The sequence below is a fragment of the Tachyglossus aculeatus genome, chromosome 14, assembly GCF_015852505.1.
Source record: "Tachyglossus aculeatus isolate mTacAcu1 chromosome 14, mTacAcu1.pri, whole genome shotgun sequence".
Lineage (NCBI taxonomy): Eukaryota > Metazoa > Chordata > Mammalia > Monotremata > Tachyglossidae > Tachyglossus > Tachyglossus aculeatus.
Genome location: NC_052079.1, coordinates 2774181 through 2800919, shown reverse-complemented (window position 1 = coordinate 2800919; position 26739 = coordinate 2774181). Strand labels below are relative to the sequence as shown.

The window sequence follows — 26739 nt, the reverse complement described above, 5'->3', positions numbered from 1 at the left end:
CCTCCTGGAGTTGAGCTCTCAGTAGGGCTTTGGAGTCAGGTTGTGGGTTCTAATCCTACCTCCGCCACTTAAATAATAATGATGGTATTTGTTAAGCGCTTACTATGTGCAAAGCACTGTTCTAAGCGCTGGGGGGGATACAAGGTGATTAGGTTGTCCCACGTTGGGCTTCCAGTCTCAATCCCCATTTTACTTGCCCAAAGTCACACAGCAGACAAGTGGGGGAGTCAGGACTAGAACCCATGACCTCTGACTCTTAAGCCCGGGCTCTTTCCACTGAGCCACGCTGCTTTGCTTATCAGGTGGGTGACTTTGGGCAAGTCACTTCACTTCTCTGGGCCTGTTTCTGCATCTGGAAAATGGGGATCATCATCAGTGAAGACTGTGAGTTCCCTGTGGGACAACCTGATCACCTTGTAACCTCCCCAGCGCTTAGAACAGTGCTTTGCACATAGCGCTTAATAAATGCCACCATTGTTATTATTATTATTCTCTGGGCCTCAGTGACCTCATCTGTAAAATGAGGATTAAGACTGTGAGCCCCACGTGGGACAACCTGATCACCTTGTAACTTCCCCACACTTAGAACAGTGCTTTGCACATAGTAAGCACTTAATAAATGCCATTATTATTATTAGTAGTAGTAGTATTAAGTGGCAGAGCCGGGATTTGAACCCATGACCTCTGACTCCAAAGCCCGGGCTCTTTCCACTTAGCCACACTGCTTCTCTATCCACTAAACCATGTGTTCCGTGTCTTATAGATGAGACCTCCATGGTTATGCTGCCACTGTCCTTTCTGCGTGTTCATATTAATTTAAAAAAAAGAAATCCACACTTGCATACCGGCATTTCAGGCAGTTTAAAAATCTGTATATTCTAGATATTCCCTGTAGACTGTAAGCTCGTTGTGGGCAGGGGACATGTCTACCAACTCTGTTACGGCGTACTCTCCCGAGCGCTTAGTGCAGTGCCCTGCACACAGCAAGCGCTCAATAAAAACCACTGCTTGATTGAGGAAATCGAGGCCTTTCTAACCCTTCCAACGACCTCCGATTTGTTGGCGCGGGAAACTGGCCTGCCCTGACTGCCACTAGGAATAAACCACACGAGTGCCAATCTTTCTCCTTTTTATTAAACATACGAACGCCAAGGAAATCTCGCAAACTGTGAATGACCCTCTTTCTTTGGTCAACTGTACAGAAGCTTTGTGGTCAACGACATGAGACAATATCAACAGAATGAAAGCAGGAACAGTCTACCATCAAACCTGCCCTACTTAGCGATCCTAAGGTCCAAACGGGTCTAACACCAATTATACTCCTTCCCCGGGGGGGAGACAACACAGAAATTGTAATTGCGGCGAGTCAGAACACGATTAAAACGGAAAAACGATCGCTTAGGGTGAAAATGAGCCCGCGAATGTAGTGCTAAGCTCCCCCTCACCAACGAACGGCTCCGCAAGTAGCCGTGAGCGCCGGGATTTAAGTCTCAAGGATGAAACGGGAGCCACTTCTCACAGCACCATTCCGGATTAATACTTTTAACAGCCCCGTTGGCAAAGGAACAGTGAAGTGGCATGGCCTAGTAGTAATAATAATAATAATAATGGCATTTATTAAGCGCTTACTATGTGCAAAGCACTGTTCTAAGCGCTGCGGAGGTTACAAGGTGATCAGGTTGTCCCACGTGGGGCTCAGTCTTAATCCCCATTTTACAGATGAAGTCACTGAGGCCCAGAGAAGTGAAGTGACTTGCCCAAAGTCACCCACCTGATAATTGGGGGAGTCGGAATTTGAACCCATGACCTGACTCCAAAGCCCGGGCTCTTCCCACTGAGCCACGCTGCTTCTCTTCTTCTTCTAGTAGACAGAACCCAGGCCCGGGAGTCAGAAGGACCTGGGTTCTAATCCCGGCTCCGCCACTCGTCTGCTGGGTGACACATCACTTCGCTTCTCCGGGCCTCGGTGACCTCATCCGGAAAACGGGGATTGAGAAAGTGAGCCCCACGTGGGATAGGGACGGTGTCCAACCCTTGTGTCTAACCCCAGCGCTTAGAACAGAGTCCGGCACATAGTAAGCGCTTAACAAAGCCCACTCTCCGGATCAGCGCGTTTATCACTAACAGGGCTGCAGTCTGTCCCTTTCTGGAGCTATAGACTAACCGCCCAGGGAGTTGTCGATAACCGACTAGATTGCATGTTTTCGGCCCTGCTCTTTGAACGGAAGCAACCTCCCTTTTCAAGCCAAGAGGGTGAGATTAAATTGCGAATCCTGGGCCGCTTAAAGTCCTCCTTTCCGCTTCAAAACCCAACCGCCCTCCACGGACGTTTCCGATCCTACTCGTGGGGTCGAGTTGGACGGTCCAGATTGGTTTTCACGCCGGGACTCGAGTGACCGGGTAAACCGGTTAAAATAATAATAATAATTATGGTATTTAAGCGCTTACCATGTGCAAAGCACTGTTCTAAGCGCTGGCAGGGCTCTGTCGCCCAGTGGCCAGCCATTTCAAGGTTTGGAAGGGCTAGGAGAGTTATTTCCCTCGGAGGCAACGATCCGAGACCCCCCAACAACCCATCAGAGTGACTCTAAACTCTTCACTATCTAATAATGAAGTATCTAGGATGCCTGTAGTGTTACCTCTACTTGAAACTCAGTTTTAAAAGCTACCTTAAAAGACAAAAAACGTCTAAAGACTACAAGAAATGAAGGTGGAAAGAGAAAACCATTAAGGTCGATTTAAACACCACTCACTGAGCACTTAAACCCACTTCCACACTTAAAAAAAAAAACACACCAAGCCATTACTAGCACTGCTCTAATTCCAACCGATTCGTTCATTCAATCGTATTTATGGAGCGCTTCCCGGGTGCGGAGCACTGCACTGAGCGCCTGGGAGAATACGACAGAACAACAGACACGTTCTCTGCAGTTCCCCGTTACTAGCGATATAAAATAAAGTATACGTAGAGTTCTTCAAGTCCAAATTCACCCAGGCCAAAATCAACCACAACTTTTGCTCGTCGGTATTCTATAGTGCAGCGCCATAATGCAGAATTACTATAAACGTGGATTACCTCATCGTCTCTCTCTCTAATCAAACACTCAAAATCACAATCTAGTACAAAACCGTTACTACATTTCAGGGGAGGGGATGGCTCCTTATTATCACTATTATACCTCCAGGCCAGATGATGTGAAGAGGAAGACAATCTGACAGGAAAAAAAGGGTTCCACAATTCAAGACTCTAGCACTCTGACTTTCAGCCCCCGAGACGAACAGTTTGAACGGAGGGAGGACGAGTTCATTCATCTGATGGTATTTACTGAGCGCTTACTGTGTGCGGAGCACCGTTCGAAGCGCTTGGGAGAGTCCAATACGACAATAAACAGACACATCCCCTTCCCGCGACGGGCTGGATTTCACTACCGGCCGGCCAGGTCTGGAGGCGAGGAGGGAATTTTAAGGAAGACACTTTTCCCTGGCGTAACCGAGTGCCGACGGTTATCCTCCAAAACCGAAGCTGGGCCTTAAAGTGGGAAAGGTGAGCGGGCTGGGCGAGGGGCTGGCTACCGGCTACTTTTTAAGACAACGCACCGCCAAGGGTCTTCTCGATTTCACGCTTTTATTGTATTGCACTAAAGAACAGCTAGGCAGGTTCCCGAGAGCCTCTCGCGTCTTCCGCTTTGGAAAGTCTAAGGGATCACTTGCCAGTGTGCCTTCGAAGAAGCTTCGCCGCCGGACCGGTGCAAACAAGTGGACGGATCCGTTCCTTACGGATCGACGGTCCGTAAATTCTCCCGCGTTTCTAATCGTTTTAAATGCCTCCTGTCGCGGGCAGTTCGGGATACAGTCGCACCACGTTCGTTTATGCTGAAGAATTAAAGCGGGTCTAATCGTTAGATGGGTAAGTGTCTGGGAAATTTTTCAGCCATGCAATATATGGGGATAGAACGGCCACACGTCAGGGAGAAAGAACAACGTACTACGCTGAAGTTTGCAAACGGATCCTTATAATCGTCTACGGGATCGATACACCTGGGTGATTTTATTGTTTTATCTTTAAGTCTATCTACCAAGGTTACGGTCCTTCCAAAGCAATCAGATTTCTCATTTAGGGAGCATTTCCACACGACCCCCCCCGCCAACAAATATATATATATGAATCGCTACAAATCCCCATACACGGAAACTTGGGACAGACCCAGGAACGACACAGCTGACTACGGTTACTAAGAGGATTTTATGGCTGTTCCTTACGGAGTGCAAGTTTAAAACTGTCTTCAAACCAGAGGTAATTTTTTTGCGTGTACTCATTTATCCTTGATTCCATTCAATTTCCCTACCCCCGTGTAACGTCGGAAACGTCTTTCCACGAGTGTGAAAGGTGGAGGCATTTTAAAAGTCAGGAAGGAGTCGCTTTTTCTCTAAAGCAACGGGGTCAGATTCCAGAGGCTAGTCCCGGGAATGGGATCTGGTGGGATCGAGTCCTCTCATTTGGCGGCTTCTCGCATGCACTTAACTGGAGCCGGCTCTGCTGGGGGATTCCTTAGGAGCTCACCAGAACGTAAATCATGCTGTAAGAGAGGAAGACAGAGGTGAAGTGGCATCCGTTCTGCCTCCAGCCGACCCTCGTCCCGTGCTGAACCGCCCTCGCTTCGATAACTTCCCACCCTCCGGGAGCATCCCTTTCCAAATCCCCCCGAATCGCGGAAGTCCGTGTGGTGAAAATAAGTTCGGGGATCCAGCCGACCACGAGGGACCACAACCGGCCAGGTTTCCGAGCGGGGCCGTCGTAGGCGGGTGTCGGCCTCTGCCCGGGGTGGAGGAGAAGGCAAGGAAAAACGGGCAGGGCGCGGAGAGGGGGGAATTTTACGGAGCCCGCTCGCTTCGGACTCAGGGATAATCTTGACCTCTGGAGAGGGGTCAGGGTGGACCAGCTACTAACGACCTCCGCTTCACCGCGGAGGTGTGGGAAACCCACCCTGGCTCCAAAGAGAACATTTCTCCCGTCCACAGGCCGCTGCTTCTCCTAAATGGCAGGCGTGGGCCATGAGGGGATGGAGTGGTGGGGAGTGGATCGAATGATAATAATTATGGTATCTGTTCATTCATTCAATCGTATCTATTGAGCACTGACTGTGTGCAGAGCACTGGACTAAGCGCTGGGGAAGTCCAAGAGGCGGTCCCTACCCGACAACGGGCTCACAGTCTAGAAGGGGGAGACGGACAACACGACAAAACACGAAGACAGGCGTCAAAACCGTCGTAACAACTAGAATTAAAGCTATATGCACATCATTAACAAACTAAATAGAATAGTAAATACGTACAAGGGTTTGTACCGATGTGCAAGCGCGTTTGTTAAGCGCTTACTAGGTGCCAGTCCCTGTAGAAAGCACAAACCAAATGGGGCCGGATACAGCCCCTGTCCCATGTGGGGCTCACAGTCTCCATCCCCGTTTTTCAGATGAGGGATCCGAGGCTCGGAGAAGTAAAGCAACTTTCCCAAGGTCGCGCGGCGGACGACCCGGGATCGAGCCTCTAACGTCATGCGGGAGTTGGACGGGCTTTAAGGGGTCCAAACACTTACCCGTAGAGGTAGTAGAAAAAGGAGAGAAGGTAAAAAGCTAATTTGCACCAGCCCTCCTTCTGACAGTAGGCTAAGATGTCGGCATTCATGATGGTCGTGGGGTCATACAAGCCCGGGCCGCTCATCACCGGTCGGCTCATGTACCTGTGAGGGGACAGGCTCCGTTAAACAGTCAGTCAGCGGGCCAGTCAGCCTGCGGGAGAGGAAAACCCCTCAACTCCCCCCTCAATAATAACAGCATTTATTAAGCGCTCACTATGTGTCAAGAGCCGCGCTAAGCGCTGAGGTGGATACAGGCTAATCGGGTCCCAAGCAGGGCTCCGTCTCCATTAGACAGATGAGGGCACTGAGGCCCGGTGGGAAAAAAAGAAAAAACGACGGCATTTATTAAGCGCTTACTACGTGCAAAGCACTGTTCTAAGCGCCAGGGAGGTTACAAGGTGATCAGGTTGTCCCACGGGGGGCTCACAATCTTCATCCCCATTTTACAGGATGAGGGAACCGAGGCCCAGAGAAGTGAAGTGACTTGCCCCAAGTCACCCAGCTGACAGCTGGTGGAACCGAGATTTGAACCCATGACCTTGGACTCCCAAGCCCGGGCTCTTTCCACTGAGCCACGCTGCTTCCCCAAGGTCACACAGTGGATGACCTGTATATATGTTTGTACATACTTATTACTCTATTTATTTATTCTACTTGTACATATCTATCCTATTTATTTTATTTTGTTAGTCTGTTTGGTTCTATTCTCTGTCTCCCCCTTTTAGACTGTGAGCCCACTGTTGGGTAGGGATTGTCTCTATATGTTGCCAATTTGTACTTCCCAAGCGCTTAGTACAGTGCTCTGCACATAGTAAGCGCTCAATAAATACGATTGATTGATTGATTGATGAGTGGCGGAGCCGGAATCAAAACCCCGGTCCTTCTGACTCCCAGGCCCAAGAGAAACAGCGTGGGGTAATAATAATGATGATGGTATTTGTTGAGCGCTTACTATGTGCAAAGCACTGTTCTAAGCGCTGTTCTATTGTCCTCTCCCAAGTGTTTAGTACAGTAGAGAAGCAGCGTGGCTCAGTGGAAAGAGCCCGGGCTTGGGAGTCAGAAGTCATGGGTTCTAATCCCGGCTCCGCCACCTGTCAGCTGTGGGACTTTGGGTAAATCACTTAACTTCTCTGCGCCTCAGTTCCCTCATCTGTAAAATGGGGATTAAGACTGTGAGCCCCATGTAGGACAACCTTGATTACCTTGTAACCCCCAACAGCGCTCAGAACAGTGCTTGGCACATAGTGAGCGCTTAAATACCAACATTATTATTATTATTATTATTACAGTGCTCTGCACACAGTAAGCGCTCAATAAATACAGCTGAATGAATGTCGTACTCTCTCACGAGCTTAGTACGGTGCTGGGCACCCAGGAGATTGTAAGCTCCCGGTTGGGAAGGATCGTGTCTAACTCTTCAGAGCCCGGGCTTGGGAATCAGAGGTCCTGGGTTCGAATCCCAACTCCGCCAGCTGTGTGACTTTGGGCGAGCCACTTAACTTTTCTGTGCCTCAGTTGCCTCCTTTATAAAATGGCGATTAAGACTGTGAGCCCCACGTGGGACAACCTGATTACCTTGCCTCTCCCCCAGCGCCTAGAACAGTCCTTGGCACATAGTAAGCGCTTAACAAATGCCATTATTATTATTATTTTCTCAAGTGTTTCATACAGTCCTGGGCACAGAGGAGATTGTAAAGTCCTGGTGGGCAAGGATTGTGTCTGACGCTATTGTAATCTCCCAAGCGCTTAGTACAGTGCTCTGTGCACAAAGTACGCACTCAAGGCGCGCTACCGTTTGATGGGGAGGGGCTCCGAAAATACAATCGACTGTCTGGGAACTCATTTTGAGAGCAAAACGGGGAAATCCAGAATGCCTACCAGCCATGAGGTTGAAAGGCGGACAAAATACAAAGAATCGGTTACTCTTCTACCCACTTCCATGCCTCAAGGGAGCAATGAAACATCCCCGGAGTTGCACTGGGCGAGCCCCAAATTTTCAAAGCACTCTTCCCATCGTCGATTTGTCGACCGAGGAAACCCCGGACTTGGACAACGGGAATTGAGCGGGGATGACTTAACGAGCGATGGGAGTATTTTTCGTCCAGACGTTACCTCCAAATGTGATAGGCTAAGAGGGGTACGTTGAGAGCCAGGGTGAGCCACTCTGCCGCACAGAGAAACATGACACAGAAGAAGGCATGGATGAGGTATTCCGGGAGTACGAGCTGGAGGAAAAACACAGGATTAGAGGTCGCAGGACGACTCGGGCATCATCGGTCGCATTTACTGAGCGCCGCACTAAGCGCTCGGGAGGGTACGATAGACGCGTCCCCCCTGTACCCGACAAGCTGTTGGGAGACGGATGTGAAGAGGAATAAATTAGGGGAAGGGATGGAAACCGTCCCCCATCGGCCCCGCTTCCGTGCAAGTTGGCTGGACTGGCTCCATCGTTCAGACTCCGTGTTCTTCGGTCCAACAGTCGAGCCTTTCCAAAGGCGGCCGGCCGGAATATTTGGAATCGACTGTTCCATTTACGAATCGATTGGCATACGGTTTCCTTTCGGGGATGCCCAAAACTCAAAGACCGGACATGCGGTGAGGTGGGGAATCATTGCCACAAACAAAATCCCCCGGAATTTTGTTTCTGCAGATTACTATTCCTGACTAAAATCGAAAAGGCTACACGTTCAGTATTCAGAAAATCCCTATGGAAATTAGATGTTTTGGGCTAACCTGACCAGACGATAATCTTAGCACGGACAGGGTTATGAAGCCCCGGATGCAAAAAAAAAAATACAAATTTCTGCCATTTTTTTAAACTGTTAAGCCATTTTTTTTAACTGTTAAGTATCTAGTACGTAGCAAGCACTGGGGTAGATACAAGATAATCAGGTCAGACACAGTCCCCGTCCCACATGGGGCTCACGGCCCAAGCAGGAGGCGGAACGGGTATTGCCTCCCACTTCACAGGCGAGGAAGCTGAGGTCCAGCGAAGTTTAAACAACTTGCCGAGGTCCCAGAGCAGGTTAGTGGCGAAGCCAGGATTCGAATCCAGGTCCTCTACCTCCCAAGGCCGTGCTCTGTCCACTAAGCTGCACTGCTTCTCTGCTGTACCACACCGCAATGTAGGAGGGAAAGTCGCCGCCGATCTCCTCCTCGCCAAATCCAACGGCTTCTACTCCATCCTAATTCTCCTCTGCCACTCAGCTGCCTTCGACATATTCTATTTATTTTATTTTGTTAGTCTGTTGGGTTTTGTTCTCTGTCTCCCCCTTTTAGACTGTGAGCCCACTGTTGGGTAGGGACCGTCTCTATATGTTGCCAACTTGTACTTCCCAAGCGCTTAGTACAGTGCTTTGCACACAGTAAGCGCTCAATAAATACGATTGATTGTGAGCTCACTGTTGGGCAGGGACTGTCTCTATATGTTGCCAACTTGTACTTCCCAAGCGCTTAGTACAGTGCTCTGCACACAGTAAGTGCTCAATAAATGTAAGCACTCAATACAATCGATGATTATGATGATGATTGATTGATTGATTGGACACTGTGGCCCGACTCCTGCTCCTGGAAACGTTAGCCAACCTCGGCTTCACTGGCCCTGTCCTCTCCTGGTCCTCCTCCTATATGTTGCCAACTTGTACTTCCCAAGCGCTTAGTACAGTGCTCTGCACACGGTAAGTGCTCAATAAATACGATTGACTGATTGATCCTCCTAGCTCTGTGGCCGCTCATTCTCCGCCTTCCACCTCCTCACTGTGGGGGTCCCTCAAACCTCAGTTCTGGGCCCCCTTCTATTCTCCATCTAGGCCCAGGCCCTTGGAGAACTCATTCAATCAATCGTATTTTTTGAGCGCTTCACTGTGTGCAGAGCACTGTACTAAGCACTTGGGAAGTACAAGGTGAAGTACAACTTGAAGTGAGTTGAAGTACAACTCATTCGCTCCCATGGCTTCAATTACCACCTCTACGTGGATGACACCCAAATTCATTCAATCGTATTTATTGAATACATCTCCAGCCCCAATCTCGCTCCCCCTCCGCGGTCTCGCATTTCCCCTTGACATTCCGCCGACACCCCAAACGTAACGAGTCCAAAGCAGAACTAATCTTCCCACCCAAGCCCTTTCCTCCTCCCTGGGTTTCCTATCACTGCAGCATATATGTATATATGTGTGTGTATACACACACACACACACACACACACACACACACACATACATATGTATGTATATATGTATATGTGTGCATATATATGTATATATATATGTATATATGCATATATACACACACATATATACATATATATGCACACATATACATATATACATACATATGTGCATATATATACATATATGTATATATATACATATATATGCATATATGTTTGTACATATTTGTTACTCTATTTATGTATTTTACTTGTACATATCTATTCTATTTATTCTATTTTGTTAGTATGTTTGGTTTTGTTCTCTGTCTCCCCCTTTTAGACTGTGAGCCCACTGTTGGGTAGGGGCTGTCTCTATATGTTGCCAACTTGGACTTCCCAAGCGCTTAGTCCAGTGCTCTGCACACAGTAAGCGCTCAATGAATACGATTGATGATGATGATGATATGTTTGTACATATTTATTACTCTATTTATTTTACTTGTACATATCTGTTTTATTTATTTTATTTTGTTAGTACGTTTGGTTTTGCTGTCTCCCCCTTTTAGACTGTGAGCCCACTGTTGGGTAGGGACCGTCTCTAGATGTTGCCAACTTGTACTTCCCAAGCGCTTAGTCCAGTGCTCTGCACACAGTAAGCGCTCAATAAATACGATCGATTGATTGATTGATTGCAGAAAACACCACTATCCTCCAGGCCTCACAAACCGGTAACCTTGGCGTTATCCTCCTATCTTCTAGACTGTGAGCCCGCTGTTCATTCATTCATTCATTCATTCAATCGTATTTATTGAGCGCTTACTGTGTGCACAGCACTGTACTAAGCGCTTGGGAAGTACAAGTTGGCAACACATCGAGACGGTCCCCACCCAACAGTGGGCTCACAGTCTAGAAGGGGGAGACAGACAACAAAACCAAACATATTAACAAAATAAAATAAATAGAATAAATACAACAACAATCTTACAACAAGAGACAGGCACATCCTCTCCTTCCTCGCCCAAAACGCAGACATTATTTTAACATCCGCCTCCTTGTTGGCAGGGATCGCTTCTACCAACTCTATGATGCTGCCAAGCCCTTTGTAAATAATAATAATAATGATGGTATTGGGTAGGGACGGTCTCTATATGCTGCCAACTTGGACTTCCCAAGCGCTTACTACAGTGTTCTGCACACAGTAAGTGCTCAATAAATACGATTGAATGAATGAATTCTTGACTCATCTCTCATTCGACCCACATATTCAATCTGTCACCCGAGGCAGTCGGTTCGACCTTCACGTCCCTACAATCTGCCTTTTCCTCTCCATCTGAACTGCTATCAGGTTATTCCAAGCACTTATCCTATCCCTCCTGGATACCGCATCGGCCTCCTCGCTGACCTTCCGGCCTCCCGCCTCTCCCCACTTCAGTCCAGACTTCGCTCTGCCGCCCAAACCGTTCTTTAAAAACCATTCGATTCACGGCTTCCCGCTCCTCAAGAACCCCCTGCCCAACCACCCCTCTCCCCAACCTCAGATCAATCCATCAATCAATCAATCATCAATCAGATCAATCCATCAGTGGTATTTAACGGAGCACATACTATGTGCAGAGCGCTCTACTAAAAGCTAAGGAGAGTCTTATTAAAACATCTCCCCTAAGAGGCCTTTCCCCAACTACGCTCTTATGCACCTGAATTTGTACCTTTTATGATATTCACTGCGTCCTCAGCCCCACAGCCCTTATAATAATAATAATAATGATGGCATTTATTAAGCGCTTACTATGTGCAAAGCACTGTTCTAAGCGCTGGGAAGGTTACAAGGCGATCGGGTTGTCCCACGGGGGGCTCACAGCCTTAATCCCCATTTTACAGATGAGGTCACTGAGGCCCAGAGAAGTGAAGCAACTTGCCCAAAGTCACCCAGCTGGCAATTGGCGGAGCCAGGATTTGAACCCATGACCTCTGACTCCAAAGCCCGTGTTCTTTTCCACTGAGCCACGCTGCTTCTCTATGTACACGGCCATAATTTACCTTCCCCTCTCGACTGTAAGCTCCCGTGGGCAGGGAGCGTGGCTGCCAAATCTTTCGCAGTGTATCCTCCCAAGCACTTAGTTAAGCGCTTAGTACAGTGCTCTGCACACAGTAAGCGCTCGATAAATACGACTGAACGGATACAGCGGTCTGCCCACGGTAAGCACTCTGTAAATACTACTGCTCGAGTGATGAAATAATCCATAAACTGCCAAAGATGCCACACTCTTTTTTTAACCCACTGAAAGCTTATTTTTTAAAATCTCCTAAACTTTAACATTGTCGCCCGGCATTAAGGGAAGTGCTCAGTTCAGTGCTCTGTGTCAATCAATCAATCATATTTATTGAGCGCTTACTATGTGCAGAGCACTGTACTAAGCACTTGTCTATTAAGTGCTCGATAAACACCACTGATGGAGTAGAAGAATTCCAAGCAGAACAGCATGGGAGAAAACCAGTGTTTTGTTAATAATTAGTTCAAAAATCAGCCCCCCCGCAAAATTGCAAGCAATGTACTCAAGTAAGGGACAAGATGTCTTATCTTAAAGTTACTACCCGGAAAGCTTTTCATTCACCTCCAGCAAACCTACTGACCTAAATTTACTCTGCAATGTTTATTTGTCACAGTTTCGAAACAAGAAAATGTCCTAAGGTTTGTAAACGGATCCTTTAATAGTTACTACTCAAAACGTCTTTAAAACAAAATGTTTAAAAGTCCTAAGGAAAAATGACGACTCCTGAACGCCGTTGCCGTTGGGTTGCTCAGATATAAAATGAGAACAGTTACTCACGAGACTCCTCTGGAGGAAAAAAATGATAAATTATATTCGGTCCCCATTTAAATCACTTTTAAAAAATTACGAGAAAGCTCCTAGCACTTCAAACCAACCAAAAAATCCAAACTCTTTTTTGTTTACATCCCGAGGATAACCAAAGAACACCTCACATACTCACCGGATAAGTCTTTTCTATTCTCCGCTAGGCACCCGATCAAATATTTCGAGAGCAAATTCACTTTTTTATAAATGGACGCTTACTATATGCCAGGCACTGTACAAAGCGTTAGTGTAGATATAAGATAATGGTCAGCGCTGGGTCCACAGTCTCAAACCCCATTTTTACAGATGAGGTACTGAGGCCCTGAGAAGTGATTTGCCCAAGGTCACACGGCAGATAAGTGCCAGAATTAGAACCCGGGTCCGTACTCTTTCCACTAAAATTATGTCGGTGCCCAGGGAGTACCTTGATTTTTCCAATAACGTCTCCCGGGAAGATTTCCCACACAACTCCAACTACTATCCTCCTCTTGTGAAAAAAAAATTCAAGGTTGTGGATAAGCCCACTGGGACTCAAAGGAGTCCTTTTACCGCCCAATCTTTTATCGTATTTGTTAAGCGTTCACTACGTGCCCGGCATCGTATTAAGCGCTCCCGGATATTTCCCACGTCTAACCCCGAAAGTTACGAGTGAAACCTCTTCTGCATCTCTCCTTTAGAAAGCTGCTTAAGTCGCTGGGTTTGCCGATAAAAATCAAAACAAAAAGTGGAAGCTCGGCGCTTTTACGATTTGCCGTTATAATAATAAGAATAATGACAGCATTAATTGAGCGCTTACTATGTGCAAAGCACTGTTCTAAGCGCTGGGGAGGTTACAAGGTTCACAGGAGGCAAGCACCCAGCAGAAAACGCCACATGCACATCAGCCTGGGGGGGACGGGGAAAACATCTCCTCCTCCTTGTTTGCCGAGCACTTACTATGTGCCAGGCACTGTACTAAGCGTTGGGGTGGATACAAGCTAATCAAGTTGGACGCAGCCCTTGTCCCGAATGGAGCTCAGAGTCTTAATTCTCATTTTACATCCTCAGTAAAAGGATGATTTAGAGGCAAAATTGCCGCTTGCCTCGCGTCTCTTGCCCGTCCTCCGGACTGAGAGAGCCGGGGCCTTTCCTCCAAACCTCATAATAATAATAATAATAATAATAATAATGATAGCATTTATTAAGCGCTTACTGTGTGCAAAGCACTGTTCTAAGCGCTGGGGAGGTTACAAGGCGATCAGGTTGTCCCATGGGGGGCTCACAGTCTTAATCCCCATTTTCCAGATGAGGGAACTGAGGCCCAGAGAAGTCAAGTGACACAAAGTGACCCAAAGTCACACAGCTGGCAATTGGCAGAGCTGGGATTTGAACCCATGACCTCTGACTCTAAAGCCTGGGCTCTTTCCACTGAGCCACGCTGCTGCACATAGTAAGCGCTTAATAAATGCCATTATTATTATTATTATTATTATTATTATTCTCTAATCTTCTTCTTCTCATCCCACAGGGGCTTTCTGGTGGGAAGACGGGAAGGAGCGCCATGGCCGAACGGATAGAGCCCAAACCCGGGAGTCCGTCTAATCCCGGACGCTGCCCCTCGTCCGCTGGTTGACCCCGGGGCAGGTGGCTTTGCTTCTCTGGGCCTCGGTTCCCTCATCTGTCAAATGGGAGCTCCACATGGGGCAGGGCTGGGTCCAACTTGATAATAATAAGTGCTTACTATGTGCCACGCACTGTTCTAAGCGCTGGGGTGGATACAAGGTCATCAGGTTGTCCCACATGGGGCTCACAGTCTTCATCCCCACTTTACAGACGAGGGAACTGAAGCAGAGAGAATAATAATAATAATAATAATAATGTTGGCATTTGTTGAGCGCTTACCATGTGCAAAGCACTGTTCTAAGCGCTTGGGGGGATACAACGTGATCAGGTTGTCCCACGTGGGGCTCACGGTCTTAATCCCCATTTTACAGATGAGGGAACTGAGGCTCAGAGAAGTCGAGTGACTTGCCCAAAGTCATGGGATTAGAACCCACGACCTCCGACTCCCAAGCCCGGGCTCTTTCCACTGACCACTCTGACTTCTAGACTGTGAGCCCACTGTTGGGTAGGGACTGTTTCTACCTGTTGCCGGACTGTACTTTCCAAGCGCTTAGTACAGTGCTCTGCACACAGTAAGCGCTCAATAAGTACGACTGAATGAATGAACCTGATCAGCTTATATCAGCCCTGGAGCTTAAATCTGTGCCTGGCACATAGTAAGCACTTAAACGGCGGAAGGAAGGAAAAGAGGCGCCCACTGGCTTCACGATTTGCTGGCCAGAGCCATCTCCTGGGACGGAGGGACCGACCCTTGTACTTGCTTGTACTAAGCAAGCACTCAGTACAGTGCTCTGCACATAGTAAGCGCTCAATAAATACGATTGATGATGACCCGATGGACAGACCGATGGAGTGAGCCCACTGTTGGGTAGGGACTGTCTCTATGCTGCCAACTTGTACTTCCCAAGCGCTTAGTACAGTGCTCTGCACGCAGTAAGCGCTCAATAAATACGATTGACTGATTGATTGAGTGACAGGCTACACAACGTCCAATAACCGGCCAGAGGCCCAGACCTTCATGTCCTTCGGGCCGTCAGGAGGCACGACATGTTAGATTTTCTGTGTGGTCCTTTCAATAATAATAATAATAATAATGGCATTTATTAAGCAATTACTATGTGCAAAGCACTGTTCTAAGCGCTGGGGAGGTTACAAGGTGATCAGGTTGTCCCACGGGGGGCTCACAGTCTTCATCCCCATTTTCCAGATGAGGTAACTGAGGCCCAGAGGAGTTAAGTGACTTGCCCAAAGTCACACAGCTGGCAATTGACGGAGCCGGGTATTTCTGGTATTAAGCGCTTATTACGTGCAAAGTACTGTTCTAAGCGCCAGGGAGGTTACAAGGTGATGGGGTTGTCCCACGGGGGGCTCCCAGTCTTCATCCCCATTTTCCAGATGAGGTCACTGAGGCCCAGAGAAGTGAAGTGACTTGCCTAAAGTCAAACAGCAGACAAGTGGAGGAGCCGGGATTAGAACCCATGACCTCTGACTCCCAAGTCTGTGCTCTTTCCACTGAGCCACGCTGCGCTTTACCCGGGACGGGGAGGGCTAGTTCTCTCTCACCGTGGCAACCAGAGAAGGGAATCCCTTCTGGCTCTAGCAAGACTACATCATTTCTTCCAAGTAATGATGATAATTACAGTACTTAAGCGCATACTCTGTGCCAAGCACTGTTGTGAGCGCACGGGCAGGTACAAAGTTGTCAGTTTGTACACAGTCCCTATCCCGCACGGGACTCACCGTCGAGGTAGGAAGGAGTAGGATTTAATCCCCATTTTGCAGATTTAGAAACTGAGGCCCAGAGAAGTGACTTGCCCATGGTCACAGAGCAGACCAGGGGTGGAGCGGGATTTTTTTTTCTGGTATCGGTTAAGCTCTTATCAGCTAATCGGTGCCACTTAGGGCTCGCAGTCTCCAACCCCATTTTACAGATGAGGGAACCGAGGCCCAGAGAAGTGACTTGCCCATGGTCACAGAGCAGACAAGGGTGTGGAGCGGGATTTTTTTTTCTGGTATCTGTTAAGCGCTTATCAGCTAATCAGTGCCACTTGGGGCTCGCAGTCTCCATCCCCATTTTACAGATGAGGGAATCGAGGCCCAGAGAAGTGACTTGCCCATGGTCACAGAGCAGACAAGGGGTGGAGCGGGATTTTTTTTTTCTGGTATCTGTGAAGCACTTATCAGCTAATCGGTGCCAGTTGGGGCTCGCAGTCTCCATCCCCATTTTACAGATGAGGGAACCGAGGCCCAGATTAGTGACTTGCCCATGGTCACAGGGCAGACAAGGGGCAGAGAGGGATTTTTTTTTTCCGGTATCTGTTAAGCACTTATCAGCTAATCGGTGCCACTTGGGGCTCCCAGTCTCCATCCCCATTTTACAGATGGGGGAACCGAGACCCAGAGAAGTGACTTGCCCATGGTTTCAGAGCAGACAAGGGGCAGAGCGGGATTTTTTTTTCTGGTATCTGTTAAGCGCTTATCAGATAATCGGTCCCACTTGGGGCTCGCAGTCTCCATCCCCATTTTACAGATGAGGGAACCGAGGCCCAGAGAATTGACTTGCCCATGGTCACAGAGCAGACAAGGGGCGGAGCGGGATTTTTTTTTTCTGGTATCGGTTAAGCGCTTATCAGATAATCGGTCCCACTTGGGGCTCCCAGTCTCCATCCCCATTTTACAGATGAGGGAACTGAGGCGCAGAGAAGTGACTTGCCCATGGTTTCAGAGCAGACAATGGGCGGAGCGGGATTTTTTTTTTCTGGTATCGGTTAAGCGCTTATCAGATAATCGGCCACTTGGGGCTCGCAGTCTCCATCCCCATTTTACAGATGAGGGAACCGAGGCCCAGAGAAGTGACTTGCCCATGGTTTCAGAGCAGACAAGGGGCGGAGTGGGATTTTTTTTCCTGGTATCTGTTAAGCGCTTATCAGATAATCGGTCCCACATGGGGCTCGCAGTCTCCATCCCCATTTTACAGATGAGGAAACCGAGGCCCAGAGAAGTGACTTGCCCATGGTTTCAGAGCAGGCAAGGGGCGGAGCGGGATTTTTTTTTTTTTCTGGTACCTGTTAAGCGCTTATCAGCTAATCGGTGCCACTTGGGGCTCGCAGTCTCCATCCCCATTTTACAGATGAGGGAACCGAGGCCCAGAGAAGTGACTTGCCCATGGTCACAGAGCAGACAAGGGGCGGAGTGGGATTTTTTTTTTCTGGTATCGGTTATATATGTATATATATTTGTACATATTTATTACTCTATTTATTGATTTATTTTACTTGTCCATACCTATTCTATTGATTTTATTTTGTGAGTACATTTGGTTTTGTTCTCTGTCTCCCCCTTTTAGACTGTGAGCCCGCTGTTGGGGAGGGACTGTCTCTATATGTTGCACGTGCTCTGCACACAGTAGGCGCTCAATAAATACGATTGATTGATTGAGCGCTTATCAGATAATCGGTGCCACTTGGGGCCGGCAGTCTCCATCCCCATTTTACAGATGAGGGAACCGTGAGAGAAGCAAGGTAACTTGCCCAAGGTCACCCAGCGGACAAGTGGCCGGGAACGGATCCTCTCACTCCCAGGCCGGGGCTCCTTGTCTATGTACTAAGCGCCCTCCGGTCTCCATCTCCAACGCTTAGGAGGAGCAAATCGTGTCTCCAAGGACGCGACACGCACGGAAAAGCTCTCCCACATCCCCGGCAGAAGCAGGCAGGCGTTGGCACAGAGCGCGGGCACTCACGGAACCGAATTCCCGGGCAGGCAGACGGGTGAGCGGGCGGCAACGGGGCACGGACGGAAAAAATGGGGTGAAAGGGGGGGACGGGGAGCGGTCAAACATCCATCCAACTAAAAACCGGTACACACCTTCAGTGCAATTTTGACTCTTTTAACCTTTTTGACTTTTTCAACTGTCTTTGTGCCGACAATGCAGAAAGCAGACGGGAAGAACGTTAGTAGGCGGCTGCCGGGAGGACGGGCGGGTTTAACGGCGGTCGGACGATCCCAGCGGGAGAGGGAAGCTACGGGATTCTGCCCGCTTTTTGGAAATCCACGTCCAGGAAGGTGGGGGGAAGGAAGGTGCGACCGAGAGGCTGGTTTCACTGGCTGTTTTTCAATACAACGAGGAAAAGCGAAGGGGGCTTATAGGGAGGGAGGGGGGTCAATGCTTTAACATAACGTGACTTACGGGATTGAGTGTATTACACTGATCTATGGGATTCTTGTAGTCCGTCTTCAGTTCGTCAAAGGCTATGATCTAAAACGAAATGAACACGGTGAGTGTCTTTCCCCCTCCCGGCTCACGCCTGGGGCCGGCAGATTCAATCAATCAATCAATCAATCGTATTTATTGAGCGCTTACTATGTGCAGAGCACTGGACTAAGCGCTTGGGAAGTACAAATTGGCAACACATAGAGACAGTCCCTACCCAACAGTGGGCTCACAGTCTAAAAGGGGGAGACAGAGAACAGAATCAAACATACCAACAAAATAAAATAAATAGGGTAGAAATGTACAAGCAAAATAAATAAATAAATAAATAAATAAATAGAGTAATAAATATGTACAACCATATATACATATATACAGGTTCTGTGGGGAAGGGAAGGAGGTAAGATGGGGGGATGGAGAGGGGGACGAGGATTCATTCATTCATTCATTCAATCGTATCTGTTGGGCGCTTACTGTGTGCAGAGCACCGGACTAAGCGCTTGGGAAGCCCAAGTTGGCAACATCTAGAGGCGGTCCCTACCCAACAGCGGGCTCACAGTCGAGAAGGGAGAGACAGACGACAAAATATATTAACAAAATAAAATAAATAGAATAAATATGTACAAATAAAATAGAGTAATAAATATGTACAAACATATATATATCATCATCATCAATCGTATTTATTGAGCGCTTACTATGTGCAGAGCACTGTACTAAGCGCTTGGGAAGTACAAATTGGCAACATATAGAGACAGTCCCTACCCAACAGTGGGCTCACAGTCTAAAAGGGGGAGACAGAGAACCAAACCAAACATACTAACAAAATAAAATAGAATAGATATGTAGAAATAAATTAAATAAATAAATAGAGTAAAAAAATAGGTACAAACATCTATACATATATACAGGTGCTGTGGGGAAGGGAGGGAGGTAAGATGGGGGGATGGAGAGGGGGATGAGGGGGTGAGGAAGGAAGGGGCTCAGTCTGGGAAGGCCTCCTGGAGGGAGGCTTCCTGTATATATACAGACATATATATCTGTATATATATATATACAGATCAGAAGCTGAAGCCCACCCTGGGCCCCCGGGAGCTAAAAATCCTGACGCCAAAAAACACAAATCTGGTTTAAAGGCTCCGAAACCCCGCTGACCTCACCGAAGGGACCCGTTCTACAATCCAGAGGCGTTTATTAAATGGTCTTTGCTCTTTCTACTCGTGGCGCCTCCTCTGCGGTTGTGGAATTTGCTTTGGCAATAAAGACGCAGTGGGTAGAATAATAATGACGGTATTTGTTAAGCGCTTATTATGTGCCAAGCACTGTTCTAAGCACTGGGGGGATACAAGGTGATCAGGTTGTCCCACCTGGGGCTCACAGGCTTAATCCCCATTTTACAGATGAGGTCACTGAGGCCCAGAGAAGTGAAGCTGCGTGGCTCAGTGGGAAGAGCCCAGGCTTTGGAGTCACGGGTCATGGGTTCTAATCCCGGCTCCGCCAATTGTCAGCTGTGTGACTCTGGGCGAGTCACTTCACTTCTCTGGGCCTCAGTTCCCTCATCTGTAAAATGGGGATTAAGACTGTAAACCCCACTATGATCCCCACGAGGGGCAACCTGATCACCTTGTAACCTCCCCGGCGCTTAAATCAGTGCTTTGCATGTAGTAAGTGCTTAATAAATGCCATCATTATTATAATTAATAATGCCATCATGATTATTATTATTATCATTATTATTAAGTGACTTGCCCAAAGTCACCCAGCTGACAAGGGGCAGAGCTGGGATTATATACCTGTATATATGTTTGTACATATTTTTTACTCTATTTATTTGTTTATTTATTTTGTTTGTACATATCTATGCTATTTATTTTACTTTCTTAGTATGTTTGGTTTTGTTCTCTGTCTCCCCCTTTTAGACTGTGAGCCCACTGTTGGGTAGGGACTGTCTCTAGATGTTGCCAATTTGTACTTCCCAAGCGCTTAGTACAGTGCTCTGCACATAGTAAGTGCTCAATAAATATGATTGATGATGATGATGATTAGAACCCACGACCCTTGACTCCCAAGCCCGGGCTCTTTCCACTGAGCCACACTGCTGCAGAGCCGCCTCCCGGTCGGCACCACGGCCGGGGATCGGCCATTCTCGATGGCAAATAATAATGACGGTATTCGTTAAGCGCTTACTATGTGCAAAGCACGGTTCTAAGCGCCGGGGAGGTTCCAAGGTGATCAGGTTGTCCCACGTGGGGCTCACACTCTTAATCCCCATTTTCCAGATGAGGGAACTGAGGCCCAGTGACTTGCCCGAAGTCACCCAGCTGACAATTGGCGGAGCCGGGATTTGAACCCATGACCTCTGACTCCAAAGCCCGGGCTCTCTCCACTGAGCCACGCTGCTTCTCTTATGTGACGTGCAAATGTGAAGTCGGTGCAACGGAGGGCCGAGCGAGCTGACGTGGAACGTGGGCAAAGATCAAAGGTGGCCGGAGGGGGAGAGATGGCGAGGTGCCCGGGCGTGGGGAGGGGAAAAGAAGGGAGGGGATACCCTGCTCCACTGGCAGGGCTGCCCACCAGCTAACGCTCCGGACCAAGAGTGAAAGCCCACTGGAGGGGTCCCGTGCCCGCAACAAAGGCCCCAGAAGGGTGGTCCTGGCGAAAAGTCCCACGCTCCCCTTTCGCCCGCCTGTGGGTGGATTTGGAAAACCGGGGGGCTCAGAGGGCAGGGATGGGACGGACCCGAGGCGGCCCCGCAGGAAGTGCGATGGGCACTTCCCCCTTCTAGACTGTGAGCCCACTGTTGGGTAGGGACCGTCTCTATATGTTGCCAATTTGTACTTCACAAGCGCTTAGTACAGTGCTCTGCACATAGTAAGCGCTCAATAAATATGATTGATGATAGGCGGGGTGTCTCCCATCTTCGTGTCTCTCTCCACTTCAATCCATACTTCATGCTGCTGCCCGGATTATCTTTGTCCAGAAGCGCTCTGGGCATATCACTCCCCTCCTCAAAAATCTCCAGTGGCTACCGATCAATCTGCGCATCAAGCAGAAACTCCTCACCCTGGGCTTCCAGGCTGTCCATCCATCCCCTCACCCCCTCCTACCTCACCTCCCTTCTCTCCTTCTCCAGCCCAGCCCGCACCCTCCGCTCCTCCGCCGCTGATCTCCTCACTGTACCTCGCTCTCGCCTGTCCCGCCATCGACCCCCGGGCCTGGAATGCCCCCAATCCCTCTGCCCCTCCGCCAAGCTAGCTCTCTTCCTCCCTTCAAAGCCCTACTGAGAGCTCACCTCCTCCAGGAAGCCTTCCCGGACTGAGCCTTTCCTTCCTCTCCCCCCCATGCCTTACCTCCTTCCCCTCCCCACAGCACCTGTATATATGTATATATGTTTGTACGGATTTATTACTCTATTTTATTTGTACATATTTATTCTACTCATTTTATTTTGTTGATAATAATAATGGCATTTAGTAAGCACTTACTATGTGCAAAGCACTGTTCTAAGCACTGGGGAGGTTACAAGGTGATCAGGTTGTCGCACGAGGGGCTCACAGTTTTAATCCCCATTTGACAGATGAGGGAACTGAGGCCCAGAGAAGTGAAGTGACTTGCCCAAAGTCACCCAGGTGACCGGTTGCGGAGCCGGGATTTGAACCCATGACATCTGACTCCCCATCCCCCCCACCCTACCTCCTTCCCCTCCCCACAGCACCTGTATATATGTTTGTACAGATTTATTACTCTATTTATTTTACTTGTGCATATTTACTATTCTATTTTAATTTGTTTTGTTGTCTGTCTCCCCCTTCTAGACTGTGAGCCCGCTGTCGGGTAGGGACCGTCTCTAGATGTTGCCGACTTGGACTTCCCAAGCGCTTAGTACAGTGCTCTGCACGCAGTAAGCGCTCAATAAATACGATTGAATGAATGAATGTGGCCAACTTGTACTTCCCAAGCACTCAGTCCAGTGCTCTGCACACAGTGAGCGCTCCATAAATACGATTTAATGAACGGGTGAATGACTCCAAAGCCCGTGCCTTTCTACTGGGCCACGCTGCTTCTCCCAAGCGCTTAGTCCAGTGCTCTGCACACAGTGAGCGCTCCATAAATACGACTGAATGAATGACTCCAAAGCCCGTGCTCCTTCCACTGGGCCACGCTGCTTCTCCCAAGCGCTTAGTACAGTGCTACTGCACATAGTAATCGCTCAATAAATATGATTGAATAAATGAATAGTGGCCAACTTGGACTTCCCAAGTGCTTAGTCCAGTGCTCTGCACACAGTGAGCGCCCAATAAATACGACAGGATGAATGAATGAATGTATGGCCAACTTGGACTTCCCAAGCGCTTAGTCCAGTGCTCTGCACACGAGCGCTCAATAAATACGACTAAATGAATGAATGAATATGTGGCCAACTTGGTCTTCCCAAGCGCCTAGTCCAGTGCTCTGCACACAGTGAGCGCTCAATAAATACGACTGAATGAATGGGTGAATGACTCCAAAGCCCATGCCCTTTCCACTGGGCCATGCTGCTTCTTCCAAGCGCTTAGTACAGTGCTCTGCACACAGTAATCGCTTAATAAATAAGATTGAATGAACGACTCCAAAGCCCGTGCCCTTTCCACTGGACCACGCTGCTTCTCCCAAGCCCTTAGTCCAGTGCTCTGCACAAAGTAATCGCTCAATAAATACAATTGAATGAATGAATATGTGGCCAACTTGGACTTCCCAAGTGCTTAGTCCAGTGCTCTGCACACAGTGAGCACTCAATAAATACGATTGAATGAATGAATGTATGGCCAACTTGGACTTCCCAAGCGTCTAGTCCAGTGCTCTGCACACAGTAAGTGCTCAGTAAATACGACTGAACGAATGGGTGAATGACTCCAAAGCCCGTGCTCTTTCCACTGGGCCACGCTTCTTCTCCCAAGCGCTTAGTCCAGTGCTCTGCACACAGTTATCGCTCAATAAATAAGATCGAATGCATGACTCCAAAGCCCGTGCTCTTTCCACTGGGCCACGCTGCTTCTCACAAGCTCTGCATAAAGTAATCGCTCAATAAATACGATTGAATGAACGAATATGTTGCCAACTTGGACTTCCCAAGCGCTTAGTCCAGTGCTCTGCACACAGTGAGCGCTCAATAAATACGATTGAATGAATGAATGTATGGCCAACTTGGACTTCCCTAGCGCCTAGTCCAGTGCTCTGCACACAGTCAGCGCTCAATAAACACGATTGAATGACTGAATGAATATGTGGCTAAATTGGGACTTCCCAAGAGCCTAGTCCAGTGCTCTGCACAGTGAGCGCTCAATAAATACGACTGAATAATAATGATGACATTTATTAAGCGCTTACTATGTGCAAAGCACTGTTCTAAGCGCTGGGGAGGTTACAAGGTGATCAGTTTGTCCCAAGGGGGGGCTCACAATCTTAATCCCCATTTTCCAGATGAGGTAACTGAGGCCCAGAGAAGTGAAGTGACTTACCCGAAGCCACACAGCTGTCAATTGGTGGAGCTGGGATTTGAACCCATGACCTCGGACTCCAAAGCCCGGGCCCTTTCCACTGGGCCACGCGGCTTCTCCCAAGCGCTTAGTACAGTGCTCTGCACACAGTAGGCGCTCAATAAACTCAGTAGGCGCCAAGCTCGCTCTCTTCCTCCCTTCAAGGCCCTGCTGAGAGCTCACCTCCTCCAGGAGGCCTTCCCAGACTGAGCCCCTTCCTTCCTCTCCCCCTCGTCCCCCTCTCCATCCCCCCACCTTACCTCCTTCCCTTCCCCACAGCACCTGTATATATGTATATATGTTTGTACAGATTTATTACTCTATTTTTTTATTTTACTTGTACATATCTATCCTATTTATTTTATTTTGTTAGTATGTTTGGTTTTGTTCTCTGTCTCCCCCTTTTAGACTGTGAGCCCACTGGTGGGTAGGGACCGTCTCTATATGTTGCCAACTTGGCCTTCCCAAGCGCTTAGTACAGTGCTCTGCACACAGTAAGCGCTCAATAAACGTGATTGAATATGAGCCCACTGTTGGGTAGGGACCGTCTCTATATGTTGCCAATTTGTACTTCCCAAGCGCTTAGTCCAGTGCTCTGCACACAGTAAGCGCTCAATAAATACGACTGATGATGATATGTTGCCAAGTTGTACTTCCCAAGCGCTTAGTCCAGTGCTCTGCACACAGTAAGCGCTCAGTAAATACGATTGATGATGATGATGATTGCATGGGCGGATGGGATGGGCCTCCAACTGGCGGCCTTGGGCCTGGGGTGGGCCTTTGTGCACTCACGTGCCAGATGGCGAAGAAGATGAGGGCGGCGGTGAGGAGCAGCGCCAGCATGTAGCAGAAGGCGGCGAACGTGAAGGCCATGGCGCAAAACCAAACAGAAAAGGAGCAACACCCGCCGCGGAGGCTGCCGGGAAAAAAGGCAACATTCACTTCCCGCCGCCGCCGCGGAGCCTGCTGGGAAAAAAAAACAGTCACTTCCCGCCGCCGCCGCCTCGCCCCCCTCACTGCGCCTGCGCGGATCTACCGCCCCCTACCGGCCGCGGCCTCCTCCGCGCCTGCGCAGAGCACCGCCCCCGCTTGCCGCGCATGCGCGGAGCACTGCCCCTTCTTTTACCGCCCCCTACTGGCCTTGGCCTCCTCCGCGCCTGCGCAGAGCACCGCCCCCTCGCTTACCGCGCCTGCGCGGAGCACCGCCCCCTTTTTTTACCGCCCCCTATCAGCCGCGGCTTCCTCCGCGCTTGCGCAGAGCACCGCCCCCTCTTTTACCGCCCCCTACCGGCCTTGGCCTCCTCCGCGCCTGCGCAGAGCACCGCCCCCTCGCTTACCGCGCCTGCGCGGAGCACCGCCCCCTTTTTTTACCGCCCCCTATCAGCCGCGGCTTCCTCCGCGCTTGCGCAGAGCACCGCCCCCCTCTTTTACCGCCCCCTACCGGCCTTGGCCTCCTCCGCGCCTGCGCAGAGCACCGCCCCCTCGCTTACCGCGCCTGCGCGGAGCACCGCCCCCTTTTTTTACCGCCCCCTATCGGCCGCGGCTTCCTCCGCGCTTGCGCAGAGCACCGCCCCCTTTTACCGCCCCCTACCGGCCGCGGCCTCCTCCGCGCCTGCGCAGAGCACCGCCCCCTCGCTTACCGCGCCTGCGCGGAGCACCGCCCCCTTTTTTTACCGCCCCCTATCAGCCGCGGCTTCCTCCGCGTTTGCGCAGAGCACCGCCCCCTCTTTTACCGCCCCCTACCGGCCGCGTCCTCCTCCGCGCCTGCGCAGAGCACCGCCCCCTCGCTTACCGCGCCTGCGCGGAGCACCGCCCCCCTTTTTTTTACCGCCCCCTATCAGCCGCGGCTTCCTCCGCGCTTGCGCAGAGCACCGCCCCCTCTTTTACCGCCCCCTACCGGCCGCGGCCTCCTCCGCGCCGGCGCAGAGTGCCGCCCCTTCTTTTACCGCCCCCTACCGGCCGCGGCCTCCGCCGCACCTGCGCGGAGCACCGCCCCATCTTTTACCGCCCCCTACCGGCCGCGTACGCCCCCTCGCTTACCGCGCCTGCGCGGAGCACCTCCCCCTCTCTTACCGCCCCCTACCGGCCGCGGCCTCCTCCGCCGCCCCCTCTCTTTTTAATAGCATTTATTCATTCATTCATTCACCCCTCTTTTTTTAACGGCATTCATTCATTCAATCGTATTTATTGAGCGCTCACTGTGTGCACAGCACTGTACTAAGCGCTTAGGAAGTCCAAGTCGGCGACGTACAGAGACGGCCCTTACCCAGCAACAGGCTCACAGTCTAGAAGGGGGAGACAGACAACAAAACATGTAGACAGGTGTCAATACCATCAGAATAAACATTATTGAGCGCTTACTGAGTGCAGAGCACTGTACTAAGCGCTTGGGAAGTCCAAGTCGGCGACATATAGAGACGGTCCCTCCCCAACAACGGGCTCACAGTCTAGGAGGGGGAGACAGACCACAAAACAAAACACGTGGACAGGCGTCAAGTTGTCAGAATAAATAGAATTCATTCATTCAATCAATCGTACTTATTGAGCGCTTACTGTGTGCAGAGCGCTGGACTAAGCGCTTTGGAGAGGGCAATACAACAATAAACAGACACACTCCTTGCCCTCAATTAGTTTACAGTCTGGAAGGGGAGGCAGACATGAATAGAAATAAATAATAATAATAATAACGGCATTTATTAAGCACTTACTATGTGCAAAGCACTGTTCTAAGCGCTGGGGGGATACAAGGTGATCAGGTTGCCCCACGG

General features: G+C 49.4%; 1 protein-coding gene across 2 annotated transcripts; it reads right to left on the bottom strand.

The window, feature by feature from the left end:
- Positions 1 to 3615: 3615 nt before the first annotated feature.
- CNIH1 (cornichon family AMPA receptor auxiliary protein 1) lies at positions 3616 to 24934 on the bottom strand. Of its 2 annotated transcripts, XM_038756607.1 has the most exons (6): positions 24764 to 24934; positions 18432 to 18500; positions 7748 to 7860; positions 5594 to 5737; positions 4524 to 4577; positions 3616 to 3873 (listed from the first exon to the last, which is right to left on the bottom strand). In XM_038756607.1, the coding sequence occupies exons 1-5, from the start codon at positions 24842 to 24844 to the stop codon at positions 4550 to 4552; spliced, it is 435 nt and encodes a 144-aa protein (XP_038612535.1). In that variant the 5' UTR covers positions 24845 to 24934; the 3' UTR covers positions 3616 to 3873; positions 4524 to 4549. The 2 variants fall into 2 exon arrangements, with proteins under 2 accessions (XP_038612535.1, XP_038612534.1); XM_038756606.1 differs by having other exon boundaries at positions 3616 to 4577.
- Positions 24935 to 26739: the final 1805 nt, after the last annotated feature.